Consider the following 20,585-nt stretch of genomic DNA (forward strand, 5'->3'; position numbering starts at 1 on the left):
GTGTACACATCTAACAGAGCTGTCTGTGTGTACACATCTAACAGCTCTGTCTGTGTGTACACATCTAACAGCGCTGTCTGTGTGTACACATCTAACAGCTCTGTCTGTGTGTACACATCTAACAGCTCTGTCTGTGTGTACACATCTAACAGCGCTGTCTGTGTGTACACATCTAACAGCTCTGTCTGTGTGTACACATCTAACAGCTCTGTCTGTGTGTACACATCTAACAGCGCTGTCTGTGTGTACACATCTAACAGCTCTGTCTGTGTGTACACATCTAACAGCTCTGTCTGTGTGTACACATCTAACAGCTCTGTCTGTGTGTACACATCTAACAGCGCTGTCTGTGTGTACACATCTAACAGCTCTGTCTGTGTGTACACATCTAACAGCTCTGTCTGTGTGTACACATCTAACAGCGCTGTCTGTGTGTACACATCTATCATTAGGCACCAAGACAGAGTTAGAAGAAGGTAGGGTGACTGGTGCTGTTTTCTCTAAACCGATTTAAAAAACACCCCGCTTCTAAGTCTTTTCCTTCTCACGTAGCAACACACACAAAACAAACACAGATATTCCTAGTCCTACACACAACTCTTTCATATTTTATTACATCCTGCAAAGAAGCACTCTGAAACCCCTCAACTCAGAGCACTCTTTCCCAGCCACGAGCAGAGAGACAGCCCCTTACCTTTTTGGAGTCCTGGAGGAGACGAGGTACTGTGGACTGGAGCCCTGGAGGAGACGAGGTACTGTGGACTGGAGTCCTGGAGGAGACGAGGTACTGTGGACTGGAGCCCTGGAAGAGACGAGGTACTGTGGACTGGAGTCCTGGAGGAGACGAGGTACTGTGGACTGTGTGGAGCTAAAGATCAGAGCTGCTACTCCCTCGAGAGACCGTGAGAAAGTGAACCAGGTAGGAAAGAGAGTGAGAACGAGAGCACACACAGAAGGGAGGAATGAGGAAGGTGTGAGGCAGATGAGGTAACAACGTTATCTGAAGTGGCTGAATAGTGAACACAAGCCTGATGGAAAATAACTACACCTGTTGGTCAATCACTAGTTCCAGTGTTAGTGTGTGTGTGTGTGTGTGTGTGTGTGTGTGTGTGTGTGTGTGTGTGTGTGTGTGTGTGTGTGTGTGTGTGTGTGTGTGTGTGTGTGTGTGTGTGTGTGTGTGTGTGTGTGTGTGTGTGTGTTTTGAGGGGAAATTGTGGCTGTGGTGAATGAATGTGTTTATAGTTCTCGAAAAACAACGTTGTGGTTGGAAAATAAGTTTGTTGGTGAGATGAGTCATCTTCAGTTAGACTATTAGAACGTACTGCAGACTAGATATTACTTAACTAACATTGGTCCATTGGTGTTTGGAAAAAAGGTCATTAGAACACCTAACACAGGCCTTTTTTCATGTGAATACATTTTAGAAAAGTGTGTGTGCTCATCCATCCACCATTTGTTGTTACCTGAGAATGTATACTGAACAAAAATATAAACGTAACATGTAACAATTTCAACAGTTTTACTGAGTTACAGTAAATCAGTCAATTGAAATAAATGTATTAGGCTCTAATCTATGGATTTCATATGACTGGGCAGGGGCGCAGCCATAGATGGGCATGGAAGAGCATAGGCCCACCCACTTGGGAGCCAGGCCCAACCAATCAGAATCATTTGTTTCCCCACAAAAGGGCTTTATTAGAGACAGAAATAGTCCTCAGTTTCATCAGCTGTCTGGGTGGCTGGTCTCAGACGATCCCGCAGGTGAAGAACACGGATGTGGAGGTCCTGGGCTGGCGTGGTTATTCAACATTCTGCCATATTCTCTAAAACAACGTTGGAGGCGGCTTATGGTAGAGAAATTAACATTACATTATCTGGCAACAGCTCTGGTGAACATTCCTGCAGTCAGCGTGCCAATTGCATGCTCCCTCAAAACTTGAGACATCTGTGGCATTGCACACTTTTAGAGTGGCCTCCCGCCCACATACACTTGTATCCCTCCCCTGGCTTGGCTACAGCGGGGTACCGTTCAGAGTAATGGCATCCCGGAGGAATGGAACTTCAAGCATTTCTCTACCCTTCACCAGGTGGTTACAGACTGAAACAACGCAGAGAGGATTCGCCATGAGTCCAAAACACTGTATAAGGAGTCCGAGTCCGGGACTCTGCACACCCAAGCTGAGGGGACGCGGCACCTGGGCGAGAGACTGCAGCATATCCACTTCTGGAAGTCAGAGCTGCAGCGGCACATGAAACAGCTGGTGGCCGAGACAGACCTCCTCCTGGGGCAGAAGAGGAGGCTGTTGAAGGCGCTGGACGCCACCGAGACCCCGTTCGCCATCGCCACGGATAACCTAACCTGTCGGTCGGTAACAGCGACCGCGTAGAAGAGGAGCTGCTGACGATACAAAAAAATATTGATTTGTCTTTGCTCTAGTTCACCTAAATACTTGTATCATTACTAAATGTTGCCTAGACGTTACTTCACTAGAAACCAATCTGAAAATAACGTGATGGTTGTGTTTGTGTACCACAGGAGGTGGAGGTGATCAGGAGCATCCAGGCTCTGTTGAAGAGAACGCTGAGTCAGGCTGTCAATCAAATCAAGTGAGCGTCACAATTAAACAATAAGGGTTTTTATTTATCAAAACTTGGATGATACAAATTATGACAAGGAAATAAACCAAAGTGCTTTAAAATATAGCAAGAGCTAAATGACTTGAAAAACGGACTGTCCTATAAAGTATTAACGTTAAAAATAACTAAGCTATAACGTGCAGGAACAGAACGTACATAAACCAAAAATCAACTCACTGGTGGGACGTTCCACGGAGACTATAAGGGGAGTGGCCAGCTCCAAGGCAAGTCTGCAAACCATCCATTTTTACATTTCTACAATAATGATAACGTTAAATACAAGCATTATTTTAACAATAACAGTACACAATATCAATGTATAACTGTACTTCGCTATTGTAAACTCCTCAAAGGGAAAAAGAGTTCCACTGGGTTGAACAGAGAGTGGGCATTTCCCAACGCCCTTCCGGAAACGTATTTTAACCCTGGGATTCAGGTCGGACCTCCTTTATCAGAACACCGCGGCATCCATCACTGCTGAGAAATAGACGTAAACAAGACATTACTTTGAACCGTGACTATTTACTTGAGAATGATAATGGTTAAATTATACCAATGACTGTTACCACGTAAACTATGAAGCGTTCACGAAACTGGTACTAACTCGTTTTAGTAAATGTGAAGCTCCAGTTCAATTTCTTGTATTCAGAGTCTTTTTTATTATATAAATAAGTCATAAGAGCTAAGACACTACAATGGCGACGAGGATGATTACCTGCAGTGTGCATCACGAATGCAGATGGATCTCGTAGGAAGAGAGGAAGATGTTGACCCTGGAAGAGAGGAAGATTATGACCCTGTAAGAGAGGAAGATGTTGACCCTGTAGCACAACAGCTAGCAAGCAGTGACGACGAGGGGAGAGCGAGAACGAGGCGGCAGGTCAAAGACCCGTGGAGCCGGAGGTAAAGAGAATGGCTAGCATCGGGAAAATAGATGTTTGATGACACGCAAAAAAACTGGGCAACTTACATTGAACGACTGGAACAGTACTTCATTGCAAACGACATTGCTGACAACAAGAGAGTACCAGCGTTGTTGAGTTGAATTGCCCCAAATACGTACAGTTTGCTAAGAGATCTGACTGCCCCTCTGAAGCCCTCAAATAAAACATTCACAGATATTGTGGAGATATTGCAAAATCACCTAAACCACTCCTCATCGCGGAACGTTTTCGTTTCCACAAGAGAGATCAGAATGAGGGGAGGGTGTTAGTACATTTGTAGCAGAGTTGAAGAAACTGTCTGAACATTGCCAGTTTGGAGAGAACCTAAATGACACATTAAGGGATAGATTTGTTTGTGGACTGAAACATGAACACATTCAAAAACGTGTAAAAACGTTTCCTCACAGAATCAGATCTCACGTTTGCAAAGGCTGTTGAAATTGCTGTGACTATGGAAATCGCGACTAAAGATGCATTTGAGTTGCAAAGTAAAAGAAATACTGACCTATCACAAACTTCCCTGCACAAGTTTTCACGCAGACGACAGCGCCCACGTGTGGCCGAAAAATGCAACAGGTGTGACGGAGATGGTCACAGAGCAGAGGACTGCCGTTTCAAAGACGAAATTTGTCACAAATGCAGTAGAAGGGGGCACATTCAAAGAGCACGCAGAGCAAAGTTCAGTCACAACAGGAAAACTGAGATAATTAAAGGGTCTGTGAATGCACTAGCAGAGAACAGTGGCAGTGATTCAGATGAATTGGTACAATGGACGATGAATTGGTACAATGGAGTTAAACACAGTGACTTCTCCCAGCAGTAGCATAATATGGGTGACACCAGATATCGAAGGCAAACCCCTCAAAATGGAGCTGGACACAGGATCTGCAGTGTCTATAATTTCCACTACTGTCTACAATGAGCACTTCAAGGCTATCATGCTGAAGAACACAAATGTGTTGCTGAAGACCTACTCAGGAGAGCGATTGAGCCCAATGGGGGCGTTGCAGGTCAGAGTGCGGTATGGGGGGCAAACACAGCAGTTACAGCTGTATGTGGTGCCTGGAACTGGCCCACCATTATTTGGCAGGGAATGGCTTTCAAAAATGAAGCTGAACTGGTGTGACTTGAAAATGCTCCACACGTTCCAGTCCAAAGAGAAAGGCACCGACCAAACACTGGAACACTTGTGGAAGAAATACAACACAGTGTTCAGTGGTCAGATGGGAACAGTAAAAGGCTTCACAGCTAAACTTGTACTGAGAGATGACGCAACCCCAAAATTCTGCAAAGCCAGATCTGTTCCATACTCCCTGAGACCAAAGGTGGAAGCGAAAATCGATCGCTTGCAGGATACAGGGTCCTGACGAAAGTGGACAGAAGCGAATGGGCCACACCCATAGATCCTATTGTGAAGAAAGACGGGTCTGTTAGAATGTGTGGGGACTTCAAGGTTGCATGTGGACCAATACCCCCTGCCACGTCTGGATGACATCTTTGCTGCACTAGCTGGTGGGAAACACTTCAGTAAAATCGATCTGAAACAGGCTTACCTGTAGCTACCGGTTGAAGAGAGCTCCAAACAGTACCTGACAATGAACACACACAAAGGTCTATACAGGTATAACCGCCTGGTTTTTGGCATTGCATCGGCCCCATCCATTTGGCAACGAACTATTGACCAGATTTTGCAAGGAATCCCAGGAACCCAGTGTATCCTGGATGACATGATCATAACAGGACGCACCGACAAAGAGCACCTGGCTAACCTGGAAGAGGTCCTGAAAAGACTGAAAGAGTATGGTGTCTACAGGCAAACTTACAGAAGTGTGAGTTCTTCAAAGACAAGATTGTCTTCTGTGGACATGAAATCGACCGCAATGGATTGCACAAAACACAGGACAAAATCGAGGCAGTGGTACAGGCACCACGACCACAAAATATCACAGAAGTGAGATCTTTCACTGGACTGATCAATTACTACAGAAGATTCCTCCCAAACCTTTCAGCAGTACTCCAGCCTCTAAATCAGCTCCTGGAAAAGAATAGGACATGGCGGTGGACAGAACAGTGTGAAACTGCATTTCTTGAGGCAAAACGGCTCATCACATCTGATCAGGTCCTGATGCATTACGACCCTGAACTGCCAGTGAAGTTGGCTTGTGATGCGTCCCCTTATTGCTGCGGGGCCGTCCTTTCACACACACTGAAAGATGGGTCAGAGAGGCCAGTTGCATTTGCGTCACGAACGTTGAATGATGCAGAGAAACTACTCACAAATCGACAAAGAAGCACTGGCGCTAGTGTGGGGCGTCAAGACACTCCACGCATACCTATATGGCAAGCGTTTCTCTGGTTACGGATCACCAGCCGTTGCTTTCCATTTTCGGTCCAAAGAAAGGCATTCTGGGAATGCCAGGTTACAGCGATACGCCTTGTTCCTCCCAGTCATATGAATGACATTGAGTTTAAGCCGTCGTCCCTACACACAAATGCAGATGGATTATTCAGACTGCCGTGTACAAGAGAAAGACAAAGGAGTGTGGATGCAGTGGACATTTTCCATACCGCTCAGCTCGAGGCACTACCAGTCACAAGCACAGTTATCAAACAGGGAACAAGGAAAGATGTGACCTTGTCAAAAGTGTTCACCTACACCATGTCAGGATGGCCAGCTACAGGCAGAGAGGAGCTGACTCTGTATTTCCAGCGGAGAAACGAAATTACAACGTACCAAGGATGTTTGATGTGGGGAATGAGAGTCATGATACCCCAGAAATGCCAACATCAGGTTTTGCAGCAACTACAAGAAGGTCATGTTGGAATTTGAAATTGTCAATTTCTTGTATTCAGAGTCTTTCTTATTATATAAATAAGTAATAAGAGCTAAAACACTACATATGGGATATAAGAAACAAAAGCTGTGTGTCGCGTCGTCATTTATATTATAACAATAATTCAACATAGTAAGTTTGTATGACGATCTGGTTATTAAATGGGTAAATAGTTTAAAGACAGTTAAATAGTAGTGTGCTCTAAACCGCTCTGGTGACGAACGTTGCTGCCCTGTTTCCAATCGTCCACATTGATGCTGGGAGAACCTATTCAAGTAAATAAATACACTTTGGGAAAAAGACTATACCCCTGTTCGAATACCCATAACATACTGTATACTACATATTAAATGAGTGTATATACTATTAGTTTATTTTAGGAAACTAAACGAACGGTATCCTTCCAATTCGTTAGTTGATGCTGTTACTATGCAACTTCTTGTTAGCTTGTTAGTAAAAACAAATAAGACCTCTTACAACTTCATTAACAATGTCCATTAAGAACGCTCAACGACTAACGGAATTAAATATCACCAGTTACCTAACTTCATAATGGCTATCATGATGTAATTGTAAAACAAACTCCAAATGCATTTGTAGGTAGCTAGCTAACAGCCATGGAAGAGAGTGAAAGGATAGCTGCTCCAACGGTCAAAGAAGGTAGAGTAGGCTATTCTGGTTGGGCAGGTACTGTTGTGTAGTTCCACTCCATAGTAAGAAGTGAGGACGGAGATAATAGTAACATAATATTCAGTGCGGTCTAATTTTAGTATAATGAAGTCTGTTTTCTGTCCTCAGATACAGAGCTGTGAAACCCTGTCTGCAGATGAAGAGCAATGGTTCCCAGTCCTGTTCCTGGGGTGCACATTTTTATTTTTGCCTTAGTGCTACCCAGCTGATTCAAATGATCAAGTCATCATCAAGCTTCAAGTGCTATTTATGTATTCATTTGTGACGCTATCCTTGATATGATCCTGCTGTTGTCACATGCTACACATGCATCTATCCAATGCTATCATGTTTGTCATAAGATATATTATACTTTAGTAATCCACAATGACCTGGTGACGTAAAAGTCTAATGACATTATCTTCCATATTCCTACAGATGCCTTGCAACTTGAGATTTCTTCAAAACGATTGCCTACAGTCACTGTGTAGGGCACTGCACAGTTGGGTGACCAGGGCCACCTGGTCTCGTGGGGGATTTCAGGCATCTGTGAAGGCTACCTGTGTCCTGCATAACTTCATGATGATGAACAGGAGGCGACCTGCAGCTCTCCACCATGTGCCAGAGGAGAGGTCTGCAGCTCTCCACCATGTGCCAGAGGAGAGGACTGCTGCTCTCCACCATGTGCCAGAGGAGAGGTCTGCTGCTCTCCACCATGTGCCAGAGGAGAGGACTGCTGCTCTCCACCATGTGCCAAAGGAGAGGTCTGCTGCTCACCACCATGTGCCAGAGGAGAGGTCTGCTGCTCTCCACCATGTGCCAGAGGAGAGGACTGCTGCTCTCCACCATGTGCCAGAGGAGAGGACTGCTGCTCTCCACCATGTGCCAGAGGAGAGGAGGGGACCTGCAGCTCTCCACAATGTGCCAGAGGAGAGGACTGCAGCTCTCCACAATGTGCCAGAGGAGAGGACTGCTGCTCTCCACCAAGTGCCAGAGGAGAGGTCTGCTGCTCTCCACCATGTGCCAGAGGAGAGGTCTGCTGCTCTCCACTATGTGCCAGAGGAGAGGTCTGCTGCTCTCCACCATGCGCCAGAGGAGAGGTCTGCTGCTCTCCACCATGTGCCAGAGGAGAGGTCTGCTGCTCTCCACCATGTGCCAGATGAGAGGTCTGCTGCTCTCCACCATGTGCCAGAGGAGAGGTCTGCAGCTCTCCACCATGTGCCAGAGGAGAGGTCTGCTGTCCTCCCCCATGTGCCAGAGGAGAGGTCTGCTGCTCTCCACCATGTGCCAGAGGAGAGGTCTGCTGCTCTGCAGGATGTTGCCAGGATGGGGGCCAACAACGCAGCACAGGAGGCAATCTGTGCAGGAGACCTTCACCTCCTACTTCTTCAAAGAGGATGCTGTTCCCTGGCAACACCAGACTACACTATGCACAACCAAAGGCTCTTTTAAGAGCCATCCACATTGCAATAAGTGTATTCTTCCATTTACTTAGCTATGTCAACTGCAGTTATTCAATAAGTCTCTGACTTATTTTCTCTAAGTCTCCTTCACTCCATCCCTTTCTCCCGTAATCCTCTAGGTCAGTGGTTCCCAAATTTTTATAGTCCTGTACCCCTTCAAACATTCAACCTCCAGCTGTACCCCCTCTAGCACCAGGGTCAGCACACTCTCAAATGTTGTTTTTTGCCATCATTGTAAGCCTGCCACACATATGATACATTTCTTAAACATAAGAATGAGTGTGAGTTTGTCACAACCTGGCTCATGGGAATTGACAAAGAGCTCTTATAGGACAAGGGCACAAAATAATATAATAAATTTGCTATTTATTTAACCATCTTACATATAAAACGTGTTTTTGAAATGTGAATCACATTTTTGTTTGGGAATACCTGCTGTAGGTTATATCAGCTGTGTCGGTGAACCCCTCCCGCATCTTAACTGGCTACATAGAGGGTACAGCATGATCAGAGGTGAAAGGTCACTTGGTTGGGTCAACAGGAAGTATTATCAAAGAGATGCTTTACATTGAAATACAGATAGTGTGTGTGTGTATGGTGTGTGTTCGTGTGTCTGTATTCGTGTGTGTATGGTGTGTGTGTTCGTGTGTCTGTATGGTGTGTGTCTGTATGGTGTGTGTGTGTTCGTGTGTGTGTGTGTGTGTGTGTGTGTGTCTGTATGGTGTGTGTGGGGGATTTAGACATAGTGGTTATGCTGTTAGTTCTCTATAAACAAATTGTTGGGGTTGGAAAATTTGGTTTTTGGTGAGCAGACAGAGAGCATCAAACAGTATCATGATGAGTCATCTTCAGTTAGACTATTAGAACATAATGCAGACCAGACAGTCATTACTTAACTAGCATTGGTCCATTGGTGTTTGGGAAAAAAGGCAGTTAACACACCTAACACAGGCCTTTTTTCAGATGAATACATTTTAGAAAGAAATATTAAAGTGTGTGTTTCTGGAAACAAGGGCCACTATCGTCTCAAAAGTTATTAACTTTATTAGAACAATTATTGTTAATCAATTAAAGGGGCAATCCACAGTTCATACATTATTTTTTTGGATCTTGAAGAATATAACTTATGACTGCTTAGTTCAACTGTTGTACCCCATCAGAACCCAAAATATAAGCTGGTTTTGCTCCAATGTTTGTAAATGTAAACAAACACTGTATAGCCTCAAAACATGGATAAAGCTATAACGTTGGATGGTCAGTCATTGCATGCATAGCTCTGTCTTTGAGAGCAGTTACATTTCTCCAGGCCCATCCCACAGCTTTTTACAAAAACAGAGGCGGGGTTCAGCTTTTTTATTGTTTCAACTGTGGACTGTGCCTTTAAAAAACCCAACAACCAATCGATACCAATGTCAATACAAATACAGAATGAAAGAAAACATACATTACAATCAGTGTAAAATGTCTGCTAGAAGTGACCGTAGCTTGTTACACACTGACACTAGTCAATGTTAAGCTGGTCTTCCAGTAGTCATCTCAGCCACAGACAGACTATTGTCTTTACACTGTGACTTCTCACCACAGATATTTATATTTTCATGAGGAGCACGTTGCTTCACAAGTGTATGTGTGTGTGTGTGTGTGTGTGTGTGTGTGAGTTATGGTTGGAAATGAGTCACCATTACTCAGGTACTAAAAGCGTTCTTGACCTACTAGTGGTGTAGAGTAGTGGTGTAGAGCTGTGATGTAGACTAGTGGTATAGTGTAGACTAGTGGTGTAGTGTAGACTAGTAGACTAGTGGTGTAGAGTTGTGATGTAGACTAGTGGTGTAGTGTAAACTAGTGGTGTAGAGTTGTGATGTAGACTAGTGGTGTAGTGTAAACTAGTGGTGTAGTGTAGACTAGTGGTGTAGTGTAGACTAGTAGACTAGTGGTGTAGAGTTGTGATGTAGACTAGTGGTGTAGTGTAGACTAGTGGTGTAGTGTAGACTAGTGGTGTAGACTAGTGGTGTAGTGTAGTAGTGTAGAGTAGAGTAATGGTGTATTGGAATGGATCACTTTGTGGCAGCAGTGGCTGTGGGCCGGGGCTAGTTGTGGATGTGGATCACTTTGTGGCAGGTGTCTCATCTTGGTCTGTTCACATGTGTTTGTGGATGTGGATCACTCTCTTGCAGTTGGGGCAGCGGTGTTCTACGTCCTTACAGGAGTCAACACAGAACGGAATCAAACAGCATGGCCAGCACCTAGAGAAGGAGAGACAGAGAGACAGAGAGAGAGAGATAAAGACAGAGACAGAGACAGAGGGAGGTGGGGTAGAGTGAGAGAAGGGATTCAGTGTGTGTATCCATCTCTACAGTGTATGTGTGTTTATGAGAGAGAGAAAAAAAAGAATGTTTGCCACGTGTACCAACTTACATTAAGACGCCGAGGACTCCACAGATGACCCAGGTGCGCAGTCCAGGGGTGTGTGTGGTCTCTGTCAGAACCTGGACCTGACAGTGGGGACACGTCATCTGGCCGGGTACGTCTCTAGGCAGCAGCTGCTGCATCACCACCACCTGGGTTACTGCAGAGGGAGGAGAATACTGGTTAGAACCAGATAGAACTGGACAGAACCACCACCTGGGTTACTGCAGAGGGAAGAGAATACTGGTTAGATCCAGATAGAACTTGAAAGAATCACCACCACCCAGGTTACTGTAGGGAGAGGGAAATACTGGTCAGAACCAGATAGAACTGGGCAGAACCGGACAATACACAATATAACAGAACAGGATAGAACCAATTAGGCCCCCCCAAAATGGTGTTCTTTGTTCTATATTTCACACCCCCACAGAGGGTAGAGGATTAGAAGGGTTGCTAAGGATGGGTGTTGCTATGGCCAGGACGTCCAGCCAATACCTTGTGTGTGTACAACTTGGTTCTCTTTTCACGGGGTAGGAGTAGGGGTACCCGATTGAGGTAGTTTTGGTCACACAGGAGTTTTCTTCAGTGTGTGTGTGACTCACCACTGGGGGCGTTTGTAGGTTGTGCCATGCCCGTGCCGACTTGGGGAGGTGGTGGGTACATGCCGGGTTGGGGAGGTGGTGGGTACATGCCGGGTTGGGGAGGTGGTGGGTACATGCCGGGTTGGGGACCTGATAAACAAGGGATAAATAAATACATCAATACACTGTCATTTATTACAAACCCAGGGATACAGAGTGGTTGGCCAGCCCTTAACAATGATGTTCATGACATCTATGGCTATCATGACACACACATCAACTGTCCCCATAGGAGCACCCTTTTAGGTTCCAAGATAACGCTTTTAGGTTCCAAGAACCCTTTCAGGTTCCAGGAAGGTTCTAGATAGCACCTTATTTTCTAAGAGTGTAAGCTTAAACTGTCCCTAAGAGTATCAGTGTAGATCTGATCTCTTACCACCCTGGAAGCCAGGCTGAGGGGGGGTAGGCTGTTCCCCCTCCACTTCCCTGGTAGCCCGCTGGGAGGCCGGGGGGAGCAGACCATCCTGCGGGGGTCCATACTGGCTCTTCTCCATACTGAGAGAGAGAGAGAGAGAGAGAGTTTGGTGACATTTCATGGGACAAAGACTTGGCCTGTAGACTCTGAGTAGTACAAGCCTATAACAACACCACCACTAATGAATGCCACACACCCACTAAATCTATCAGAATAACCCCAACCCTGGTCTATGTTACTGGTGAATGATCAACAGTTAGAGTCAGTTAGAAAACGTTTAAGTGTCAATCTACAATGACACATCAATTGACAATACAAAATACAGAGGCAGCCCTTTCCTGCAGTCAATGTCACTGTTAAAACCAGGGGCGCAACTTTGGTTTTATAAGTGGGGGGGACATAGTTGTATTATTTTTATCCACTCGGATAAACACTCCAAACAACCTACCTGACGGCTCGGAGGCGTCCGCATGGTCCTAAAGCACACCGTAGCCTCGTTTTGTATCACATTCCAATGATAAAACTGGGGGTTCAACATGGGATTTCAGAATGTGGGGGGACATGTCCCCAGTGAAAGTTGCGCCCCTGGTTAAAACTAATTTAAAGTGGGTACAGCCTCAGTGCTCACAGTAAACACGCACCAGAAGTTAAACAGAATGTTGAAGGTTTCGCTCAGCAGACCTGAAATTTGCTCAGTGATGAAAACATTAGAGGGAACAGCCTATTCCCTATATACTGTCGTTCACTACTTTTAATAACCGGAGTCCTATGGGCCCTGGTCAACAGTAGTACACTACCCCATGGGCCCTGGTCAACAGTAGTACACTACCCCATGGGCCCTGGTCAACAGTAGTACACTACCCCATGGGCCCTGGTCAACAGTAGTACACTACCCCATGGGCCCTGGTCAACAGTAGTACACTACCCTATGGGCCCTGGTCAACAGTAGTACACTACCCTATGGGCCCTGGTCAACAGTAGTACACTACCCCATGGGCCCTGGTCAACAGTAGTACACTACCCTATGGGCCCTGGTCAACAGTAGTACACTACCCTATGGGCCCTGGTCAACAGTGGGCATAATAAAATTAAAGACACCCATTTCAGGAAGTGTTTTGAATTTTAAATACAAAATGTTACAACTTTTTAAATAAGTAGCTTCTCCTCTTCCATTTATTGAGAAGTCATTGAATATAGATTATTTCAGATTACTTCCTGAACTGACTGACCTCAATTCAAATTGACCCCAAACCTGACCTTTACTATACCCATTTACCATGGGCAGGAACCATAACTCACACACCCTAGTCAGTTAAACATTTACACAAGGATTCATTTTCATTTCCTTAATCCAACATCTCACAGAACAGCTGGACATGTCCACATAATGGGCCCTGGGTATTCTACCCTATCATGGTTTGGTTAGCTATCAAATTCACTGATGTGTGAGTACAGTTTTCCACTCTGTGTGTACACATCTAACAACTCTGTCAAACATTAGGCACCAAGACCGAGTTAGAAGGTAGTGTGACTGGTGCTGTGTTTTCACATTTAGAAAACACATGTCTCTGCCCCCACCTTCTCTATTGGTCAACAGTAGTACTCTACCTGTTACAAATCCCTTTGGCCCGACAGTCTAGGGGGGGGGATGGTAACGAGACCCGTAACATAACTCATGCAAAGTGTAACAGTGACAAAGTAACGGTGAGAACGAAATAACACAGACAACTTAATTACTGTCAAACACTCAGGTTTTATTTCTAAACACACGGTAGGGGGGGAGCAGGAAAAGGGGCTGACTTGGACCCAAGGAAAGAACCAATAATAATCCAAAAACACCCCTAAGCTAGACTAGCCTATTTCAACAACAGCTAACTAACCAAAAATACAGGGGGTGGTCCGCCCAGTTCTAACTAGTGTATTTAACAGTTTACCTACGGGTAATGTATGCCCATGGGTGACCTGTCTGGTTACCCCCTTTTCCCACCATCAAACAAACACTCAAACACCATAACCAAAAACAATACTCACAGGTGGGGACAAAGTGACATGTATCCTAAACCACACAAGATATCTACAAACATATGGCATTTACAGAGAGATTGAGCGGTTGTGATTGGGTAAGGGAAAAGGAGCAGGTGTCTTCCAATTAGCGACTGATTGATGACTGATTGGGGAATGATGATTGTCACCTGTGAGTAGGGGAGAAGGAGAGAAAAGAAATACACACAGGATACACACAGAATACTTGTATCTGTAACACTACCCTATGGGCCCTGGTCAACAGTAGTACTCTACCCTATGGGCCCTGGTCAACAGTAGTACTCTACCCTATGGGCCCTGCTCAACAGTAGTATTCTACCCTATGGGCCCTGGTCAACAGTAGTATCCCAGCCTATGGGCCCTGGTCAACAGTAGTACTCTACCCTATGGGCCCTGGTCAACAGTAGTCCTCTACCCTATGGGCCCTGGTCAACAGTAGTACTCTACCCTTTGGGCCCTGGTCAACAGTAGTATTCTACCCTATGGGCCCTGGTCAACAGTAGTACTCTACCCTATGGGCCCTGGTCAACAGTAGTACTCTACCATATGGGCCCTGGTCAACAGTAGTCCACTACAAAAGGTAACATGGGGCCATTAGGGATGCCAAACAGAACAACAATCAGCTGCCAAGCACACTACACAATGGAGCCTGATACAGACTGCCCGCTCGCTGTATGGTGTGTGTGAGAGAGAGTAAAGAGAGAGAGAGAGACTGATCAAGACAGTTAAAGTTGGGTGGGCCATCAAGGGAAGTTTAAATTCTTAGATGAGGTGTTTCTTGCTAATGTGATTGACAAGATAAAATGATGCAAAAGAGGTCTGTGTGTTAATGAGTGTCAAACCGTATTAGAGAGAGAGAGAGAGAGAGAGACAGAGAGAGAGAGACAGAAGAGACAGACAGACAGACAGACAGACAGACAGACAGACAGACAGACAGACAGACAGACAGACAGACAGACAGACAGACAGACAGTGAGTTGGGGGGCTGTACTGTGAAGTTGGGAAAGTTCATTATGGTAATCAAATCAAATTGTATTTGTCACATGCTTCATAAAGAACAGTGAAATGCTCACTTATAGGCCCTTTCCAACAATGCAGAGAATTATGCAATTGGACCTGCTGTTTTTCACAAACGCCAATTCACCATATCTACTAAACACATAACACACACACCAGTTCACCATCACTTCTAGCCATTTCCCAGAGGATATTATAATCTGGTTGTCAATATTTACCAGGGTTAATTAGAATTAAAGACACACACAGTGATTTTATTTTTAAATGTAAAACATTTAACATCTTTTAATTTTTTTTATTGAGAAGTCATTGAATATAGATTTTTTCAGATTACTTCCTGAACTAACTGACTTCAATTCGAATTGACCCCAAACCTGACCTTTACTATACCCATTTACAATGGGGAGAAACCCAAACTCACACATCCTAGTCAGTTAATCATTTACGCAAGGCTTTATTTTCATTTCCTTAATCCAACATCTCACAAAACAGCTGGACATTTCCCCATAAATTATATCATGGTTTGGTTAGCTATCAAATTCACTGATGTGTTGGAGCGAGTAGTCGCATTTCGCTTCGCTCCACAGGTAGTATTACATTTCATTTCATTTCATTACAGTACAACGGTTTGATTTGTTTGATCTTAGCAATTTTTTCTTAGCTAGCTACATAGCCGTCTTTGTATCAAAGATAATTGTGTAGTTGTGTAGTTAATTGTGTAGTTTAGAGTAATTATCGAGGTTAGCTAGCCAGCTATTTTCGTCTGCCGCGCCGCCGTTCTCCTACCTAGTCAACACTGCTAGCTAGCCAGCTAGCCAACTTCTACCGAATAGCAGCACTGTAGCAGCACTGTAGAAACTATTACATTACAACGGAACGACTTGATTAGTGTAGTGTTAGCTAGCTACATAGTTGTCTTTGCTGTCTTTGTATCCAAGATAATTGTGTAGTTTAGAGTAATTATCGAGGTTACCTAGCCAGTTATCGAGGTTACCTAGCCAGCTACACTTTCAAACAAAGTCAACAACGCAGCCACTGCTAGCTAGCCTACTTCACCAGCCAGCAGTACCGTATAATTTTAGTCAATAAGATTTTTTGCAACGTAAGCTTAACTTTCTGAACATTCGAGACGTGTAGTCCACTTGTCATTCCAATCTCCTTTGCATTAGCGTAGCCTCTTCTGTAGCCTGTCAACTATGTGTCTGTCTATCCCTCTTCTCTCCTCTCTGCACAGACCATACAAACGCTTCACACCGCGTGGCCGCTGCCACTCTAACCTGGTGGTCCCAGCGCGCACGACCCACGTGGAGTTCCAGGTCTCCGGCAGCCTCTGGAACTGCCGATCTGCGGCCAACAAGGCAGAGTTAATCTCAGCCTATGCTTCCCTCCAGTCCCTCGACTTCTTGGCACTGACGGAAACATGGATTACCACAGATAACACTGCTACTCCTACTGCTCTCTCCTCGTCTGCCCACGTGTTCTCGCACACCCCGAGAGCTTCTGGTCAGCGGGGTGGTGGCACTGGGATCCTCATCTCTCCCAAGTGGACATTCTCTCCTTCTCCCCTGACCCATCTGTCTATCGCCTCCTTTGAATTCCATGCTGTCACAGTTACCAGCCCTTTCAAGCTTAACATCCTTATCATTTATCGCCCTCCAGGTTCCCTTAGAGAGTTCATCAATGAGCTTGACGCCTTGATAAGTTCCTTTCCTGAGGATGGCTCACCTCTCACAGTTCTGGGTGACTTTAACCTCCCCACGTCTACCTTTGACTCATTCCTCTCTGCCTCCTTCTTTCCACTCCTCTCCTCTTTTGACCTCACCCTCTCACCTTCCCCCCTACTCACAAGGCAGGCAATACGCTTGACCTCATCTTTACTAGATGCTGTTCTTCCACTAATCTCATTGCAACTCCCCTCCAAGTCTCCGACCACTACCTTGTATCCTTTTCCCTCTCGCTCTCATCCAACACTTCCCACACTGCCCCTACTCGGATGGTATCGCGCCGTCCCAACCTTCGCTCTCTCCCCCCCGCTACTCTCTCCTCTTCCATCCTATCATCTCTTCCCTCTGCTCAAACCTTCTCCAACCTATCTCCTGATTCTGCCTCCTCAACCCTCCTCTCCTCCCTTTCTGCATCCTTTGACTCTCTATGTCCCCTATCCTCCAGGCCGGCTCGGTCCTCCCCTCCTGCTCCGTGGCTCGACGACTCATTGCGAGCTCACAGAACAGGGCTCCGGGCAGCCAAGCGGAAATGGAGGAAAACTCGCCTCCCTGCGGACCTGGCATCCTTTCACTCCCTCCTCTCTACATTCTCCTCTTCTGTCTCTGCTGCTAAAGCCACTTTCTACCACTCTAAATTCCAAGCATCTGCCTCTAACCCTAGGAAGCTCTTTGCCACCTTCTCCTCCCTCCTGAATCCTCCTCCCCCTCCCCCCTCCTCCTCCCTCTCTGCGGATGACTTCGTCAACCATTTTGAAAAGAAGGTCGACGACATCCGATCCTCGTTTGCTAAGTCAAACGACACCGCTGGTTCTGCTCACACTGCCCTACCCTGTGCTTTGACCTCTTTCTCCCCTCTCTCTCCAGATGAAATCTCGCGTCTTGTGACGGCCGGCCGCCCAACAACCTGCCCGCTTGACCCTATCCCCTCCTCTCTTCTCCAGACCATTTCCGGAGACCTTCTCCCTTACCTCACCTCGCTCATCAACTCATCCTTGACCGCTGGCTACGTCCCTTCCGTCTTCAAGAGAGCGAGAGTTGCACCCCTTCTGAAAAAACCTACACTCGATCCCTCTGATGTCAACAACTACAGACCAGTATCCCTTCTTTCTTTTCTCTCCAAAACTCTTGAACGTGCCGTCCTTGGCCAGCTCTCCTGCTATCTCTCTCAGAATTACCTTCTTGATACAAATCAGTCAGGTTTCAAGACTAGTCATTCAACTGAGACTGCCCTTCTCTGTGTCACGGAGGCGCTCCGCACTGCTAAAGCTAACTCTCTCTCCTCTGCTCTCATCCTTCTAGACCCATCGGCTGCCTTTGATACTGTGAACCATCAGATCCTCCTCTCCACCCTCTCCGAGTTGGGCATCTCCGGCGCGGCCCACGCTTGGATTGCGTCCTACCTGACAGGTCGCTCCTACCAGGTGGCGTGGCGAGAATCTGTCTCCGCACCACGTGCTCTCACCACTGGTGTCCCCCAGGGCTCTGTTCTAGGCCCTCTCCTATTCTCGCTATACACCAAGTCACTTGGCTCTGTCATATCCTCACATGGTCTCTCCTATCATTGCTATGCAGACGACACACAATTAATCTTCTCCTTTCCCCCCTCTGATAACCAGGTGGCGAATCGCATCTCTGCATGTCTGGCAGACATATCAGTGTGGATGACGGATCACCACCTCAAGCTGAACCTCGGCAAGACGGAGCTGCTCTTCCTCCCGGGGAAGGACTGCCCGTTCCATGATCTCGCCATCACGGTTGACAACTCCATTGTGTCCTCCTCCCAGAGTGCTAAGAACCTTGGCGTGATCCTGGACAACACCCTGTCGTTCTCAACTCACATCAAGGCGGTGACCCGTTCCTGTAGGTTCATGCTCTACAACATTCGCAGAGTACGACCCTGCCTCACACAGGAAGCGGCGCAGGTCCTAATCCAGGCACTTGTCATCTCCCGCCTGGATTACTGCAACTCGCTGTTGGCTGGGCTCCCTGCCTGTGCCATTAAACCCCTACAACTCATCCAGAACTCCGCAGCCCGTCTGGTGTTCAACCTTCCCAAGTTCTCTCACGTCACCCCGCTCCTCCGCTCTCTCCACTGGCTTCCAGTTGAAGCTCGCATCCGCTACAAGACCATGGTGCTTGCCTACGGAGCTGTGAGGGGAACGGCACCTCCGTACCTTCAGGCTCTGATCAGGCCCTACACCCAAACAAGGGCACTGCGTTCATCCACCTCTGGCCTGCTCGCCTCCCTACCTCTGAGGAAGTACAGTTCCCGCTCAGCCCAGTCAAAACTGTTCGCTGCTCTGGCACCCCAATGGTGGAACAAACTCCCTCACGACGCCAGGTCAGCGGAGTCAATCACCACCTTCCGGAGACACCTGAAACCCCACCTCTTTAAGGAATACCTAGGATAGGATAAAGTAATCCTTCTAACCCCCCCCCTTAAAAGAGTTAGATGCACTATTGTAAAGTGGTTGTTCCACTGGATATCATAAGGTGAATGCACCAATTTGTAAGTCGCTCTGGATAAGAGCGTCTGCTAAATGACTTAAATGTAAATGTAAGTACAGTTTGCCCTTGTCTGTGTGTACACATCTAACAGCTCTGTCTGTGTGTACACATCTAACAGCTCTGTCTGTGTGTACACATCTAACAGCTCTGTCTGTGTGTACACATCTAACACCTCTGTCTGTGTGTACACATCTAACAGCGCTGTCTGTGTGTAGACATCTAACAGCGCTGTCTGTGTGTACACATCTAACAGCGCTGTCTGTGTGTACACATCTAACAGCGCTGTCTGTGTGTACACATCTAACAGCGCTGTCTGTGTGTACACATCTAACAGCTCTGTCTGTGTGTACACATCTAACAGCGCTGTCTGTGTGTACACATCTAACAGCGCTGTCTGTGTGTACACATCTAACAGCGCTGTCTGTGTGTACACATCTAACAGCGCTGTCTGTGTGTACACATCTAACAGCGCTGTCTGTGTGTACACATCTAACAGCGCTGTCTGTGTGTACACATCTAACAGCGCTGTCTGTGTGTACACATCTAACAGCGCTGTCTGTGTGTACACATCTAACAGCGCTGTCTGTGTGTACACATCTAACAGCGCTGTCTGTGTGTACACATCTAACAGCGCTGTCTGTGTGTACACATCTAACAGCGCTGTCTGTGTGTACACATCTAACACCTCTGTCTGTGTGTACACATCTAACAGCTCTGTCTGTGTGTACACATCTAACAGCGCTGTCTGTGTGTACACATCTAACAGCGCTGTCTGTGTGTACACATCTAACAGCGCTGTCTGTGTGTACACATCTAACAGCGCTGTCTGTGTGTACACATCTAACACCTCTGTCTGTGTGTACACATCTAACAGCGCTGTCTGTGTGTACACATCTAACACCTCTGTCTGTGTGTACACATCTAACAGCGCTGTCTGTGTGTACACATCTAACACCTCTGTCTGTGTGTACACATCTAACACCTCTGTCTGTGTGTACACATCTAACAGCGCTGTCTGTGTGTACACATCTAACAGCGCTGTCTGTGTGTACACATCTAACAGCGCTGTCTGTGTGAACACATCTAACAGCGCTGTCTGTGTGTACACATCTAACAGCGCTGTCTGTGTGTACACATCTAACAGCGCTGTCTGTGTGTACACATCTAACAGTGCTGTCTGTGTGAACACATCTAACAGCGCTGTCTGTGTGTACACATCTAACAGCGCTGTCTGTGTGAACACATCTAACAGCGCTGTCTGTGTGTACACATCTAACAGCTCTG

General features: G+C 46.3%; 3 protein-coding genes across 7 annotated transcripts in view; 1 reads left to right on the plus strand and 2 right to left on the minus strand.

Moving 5' to 3' along the window:
• LOC139568801 (lipopolysaccharide-induced tumor necrosis factor-alpha factor homolog) overlaps positions 1-20,585 on the minus strand; it is a 37,824-nt gene that overhangs the window by 15,276 nt on the left and 1,963 nt on the right. The gene's annotated exons all lie outside the window — the stretch shown is intronic.
• Positions 3,403-9,565, plus strand: LOC139568800 (histidine-rich protein PFHRP-II-like). Of its 4 annotated transcripts, none has more exons than XM_071390888.1 (3): positions 3,403-3,540; positions 7,214-7,275; positions 7,523-9,565. In XM_071390888.1, the coding sequence occupies exons 2-3, from the start codon at positions 7,252-7,254 to the stop codon at positions 8,534-8,536; spliced, it is 1,038 nt and encodes a 345-aa protein (XP_071246989.1). In that variant the 5' UTR covers positions 3,403-3,540; positions 7,214-7,251; the 3' UTR covers positions 8,537-9,565. The 4 variants fall into 4 exon arrangements, with proteins under 4 accessions (XP_071246989.1, XP_071246987.1, XP_071246990.1 ...); XM_071390886.1 differs by lacking the exon at positions 3,403-3,540 and adding an exon at positions 5,032-6,394; XM_071390889.1 differs by lacking the exon at positions 3,403-3,540 and adding an exon at positions 6,401-6,690.
• On the minus strand, positions 9,887-14,134 carry LOC139568805 (lipopolysaccharide-induced tumor necrosis factor-alpha factor homolog). 2 transcript variants are annotated; one of them, XM_071390900.1, is made up of 5 exons: positions 14,041-14,134; positions 11,971-12,089; positions 11,556-11,684; positions 10,963-11,113; positions 9,887-10,790 (listed from the first exon to the last, which is right to left on the minus strand). In XM_071390900.1, exons 1-5 carry the CDS (start codon positions 14,091-14,093, stop codon positions 10,685-10,687), a joined length of 558 nt encoding a protein of 185 aa, XP_071247001.1. In that variant the 5' UTR covers positions 14,094-14,134; the 3' UTR covers positions 9,887-10,684. The 2 variants fall into 2 exon arrangements, with proteins under 2 accessions (XP_071247001.1, XP_071247003.1); XM_071390902.1 differs by lacking the exon at positions 14,041-14,134 and adding an exon at positions 12,458-12,517.

Source organism: Salvelinus alpinus, chromosome 2 (assembly GCF_045679555.1).
Source record: "Salvelinus alpinus chromosome 2, SLU_Salpinus.1, whole genome shotgun sequence".
Classification (NCBI taxonomy): domain Eukaryota; kingdom Metazoa; phylum Chordata; class Actinopteri; order Salmoniformes; family Salmonidae; genus Salvelinus; species Salvelinus alpinus.

What these genes read in the sequence shown, in the direction of transcription:
- LOC139568805 (XM_071390900.1), bottom strand. Translation starts at nt 14,093, where the DNA reads ATGTTTGTAGATATCTTGTGTGGTTTAGGATACATGTCACTTTGTCCC. An exon ending in ATGTCACTTTGTCCCCACCT is followed by an intron (nt 12,090 to 14,040) that starts GTGAGTATTGTT and finishes TCTCTCTCTCAG; the next exon opens with TATGGAGAAGAGCCAGTATG. An exon ending in ACCTACAAACGCCCCCAGTG is followed by an intron (nt 11,114 to 11,555) that starts GTGAGTCACACA and finishes CTCCCTCTGCAG; the next exon opens with TAACCCAGGTGGTGGTGATG.
- LOC139568800 (XM_071390888.1), top strand. Translation starts at nt 7,252, where the DNA reads ATGGTTCCCAGTCCTGTTCCTGGG. An exon ending in TTCCCAGTCCTGTTCCTGGG is followed by an intron (nt 7,276 to 7,522) that starts GTGCACATTTTT and finishes ATATTCCTACAG; the next exon opens with ATGCCTTGCAACTTGAGATT.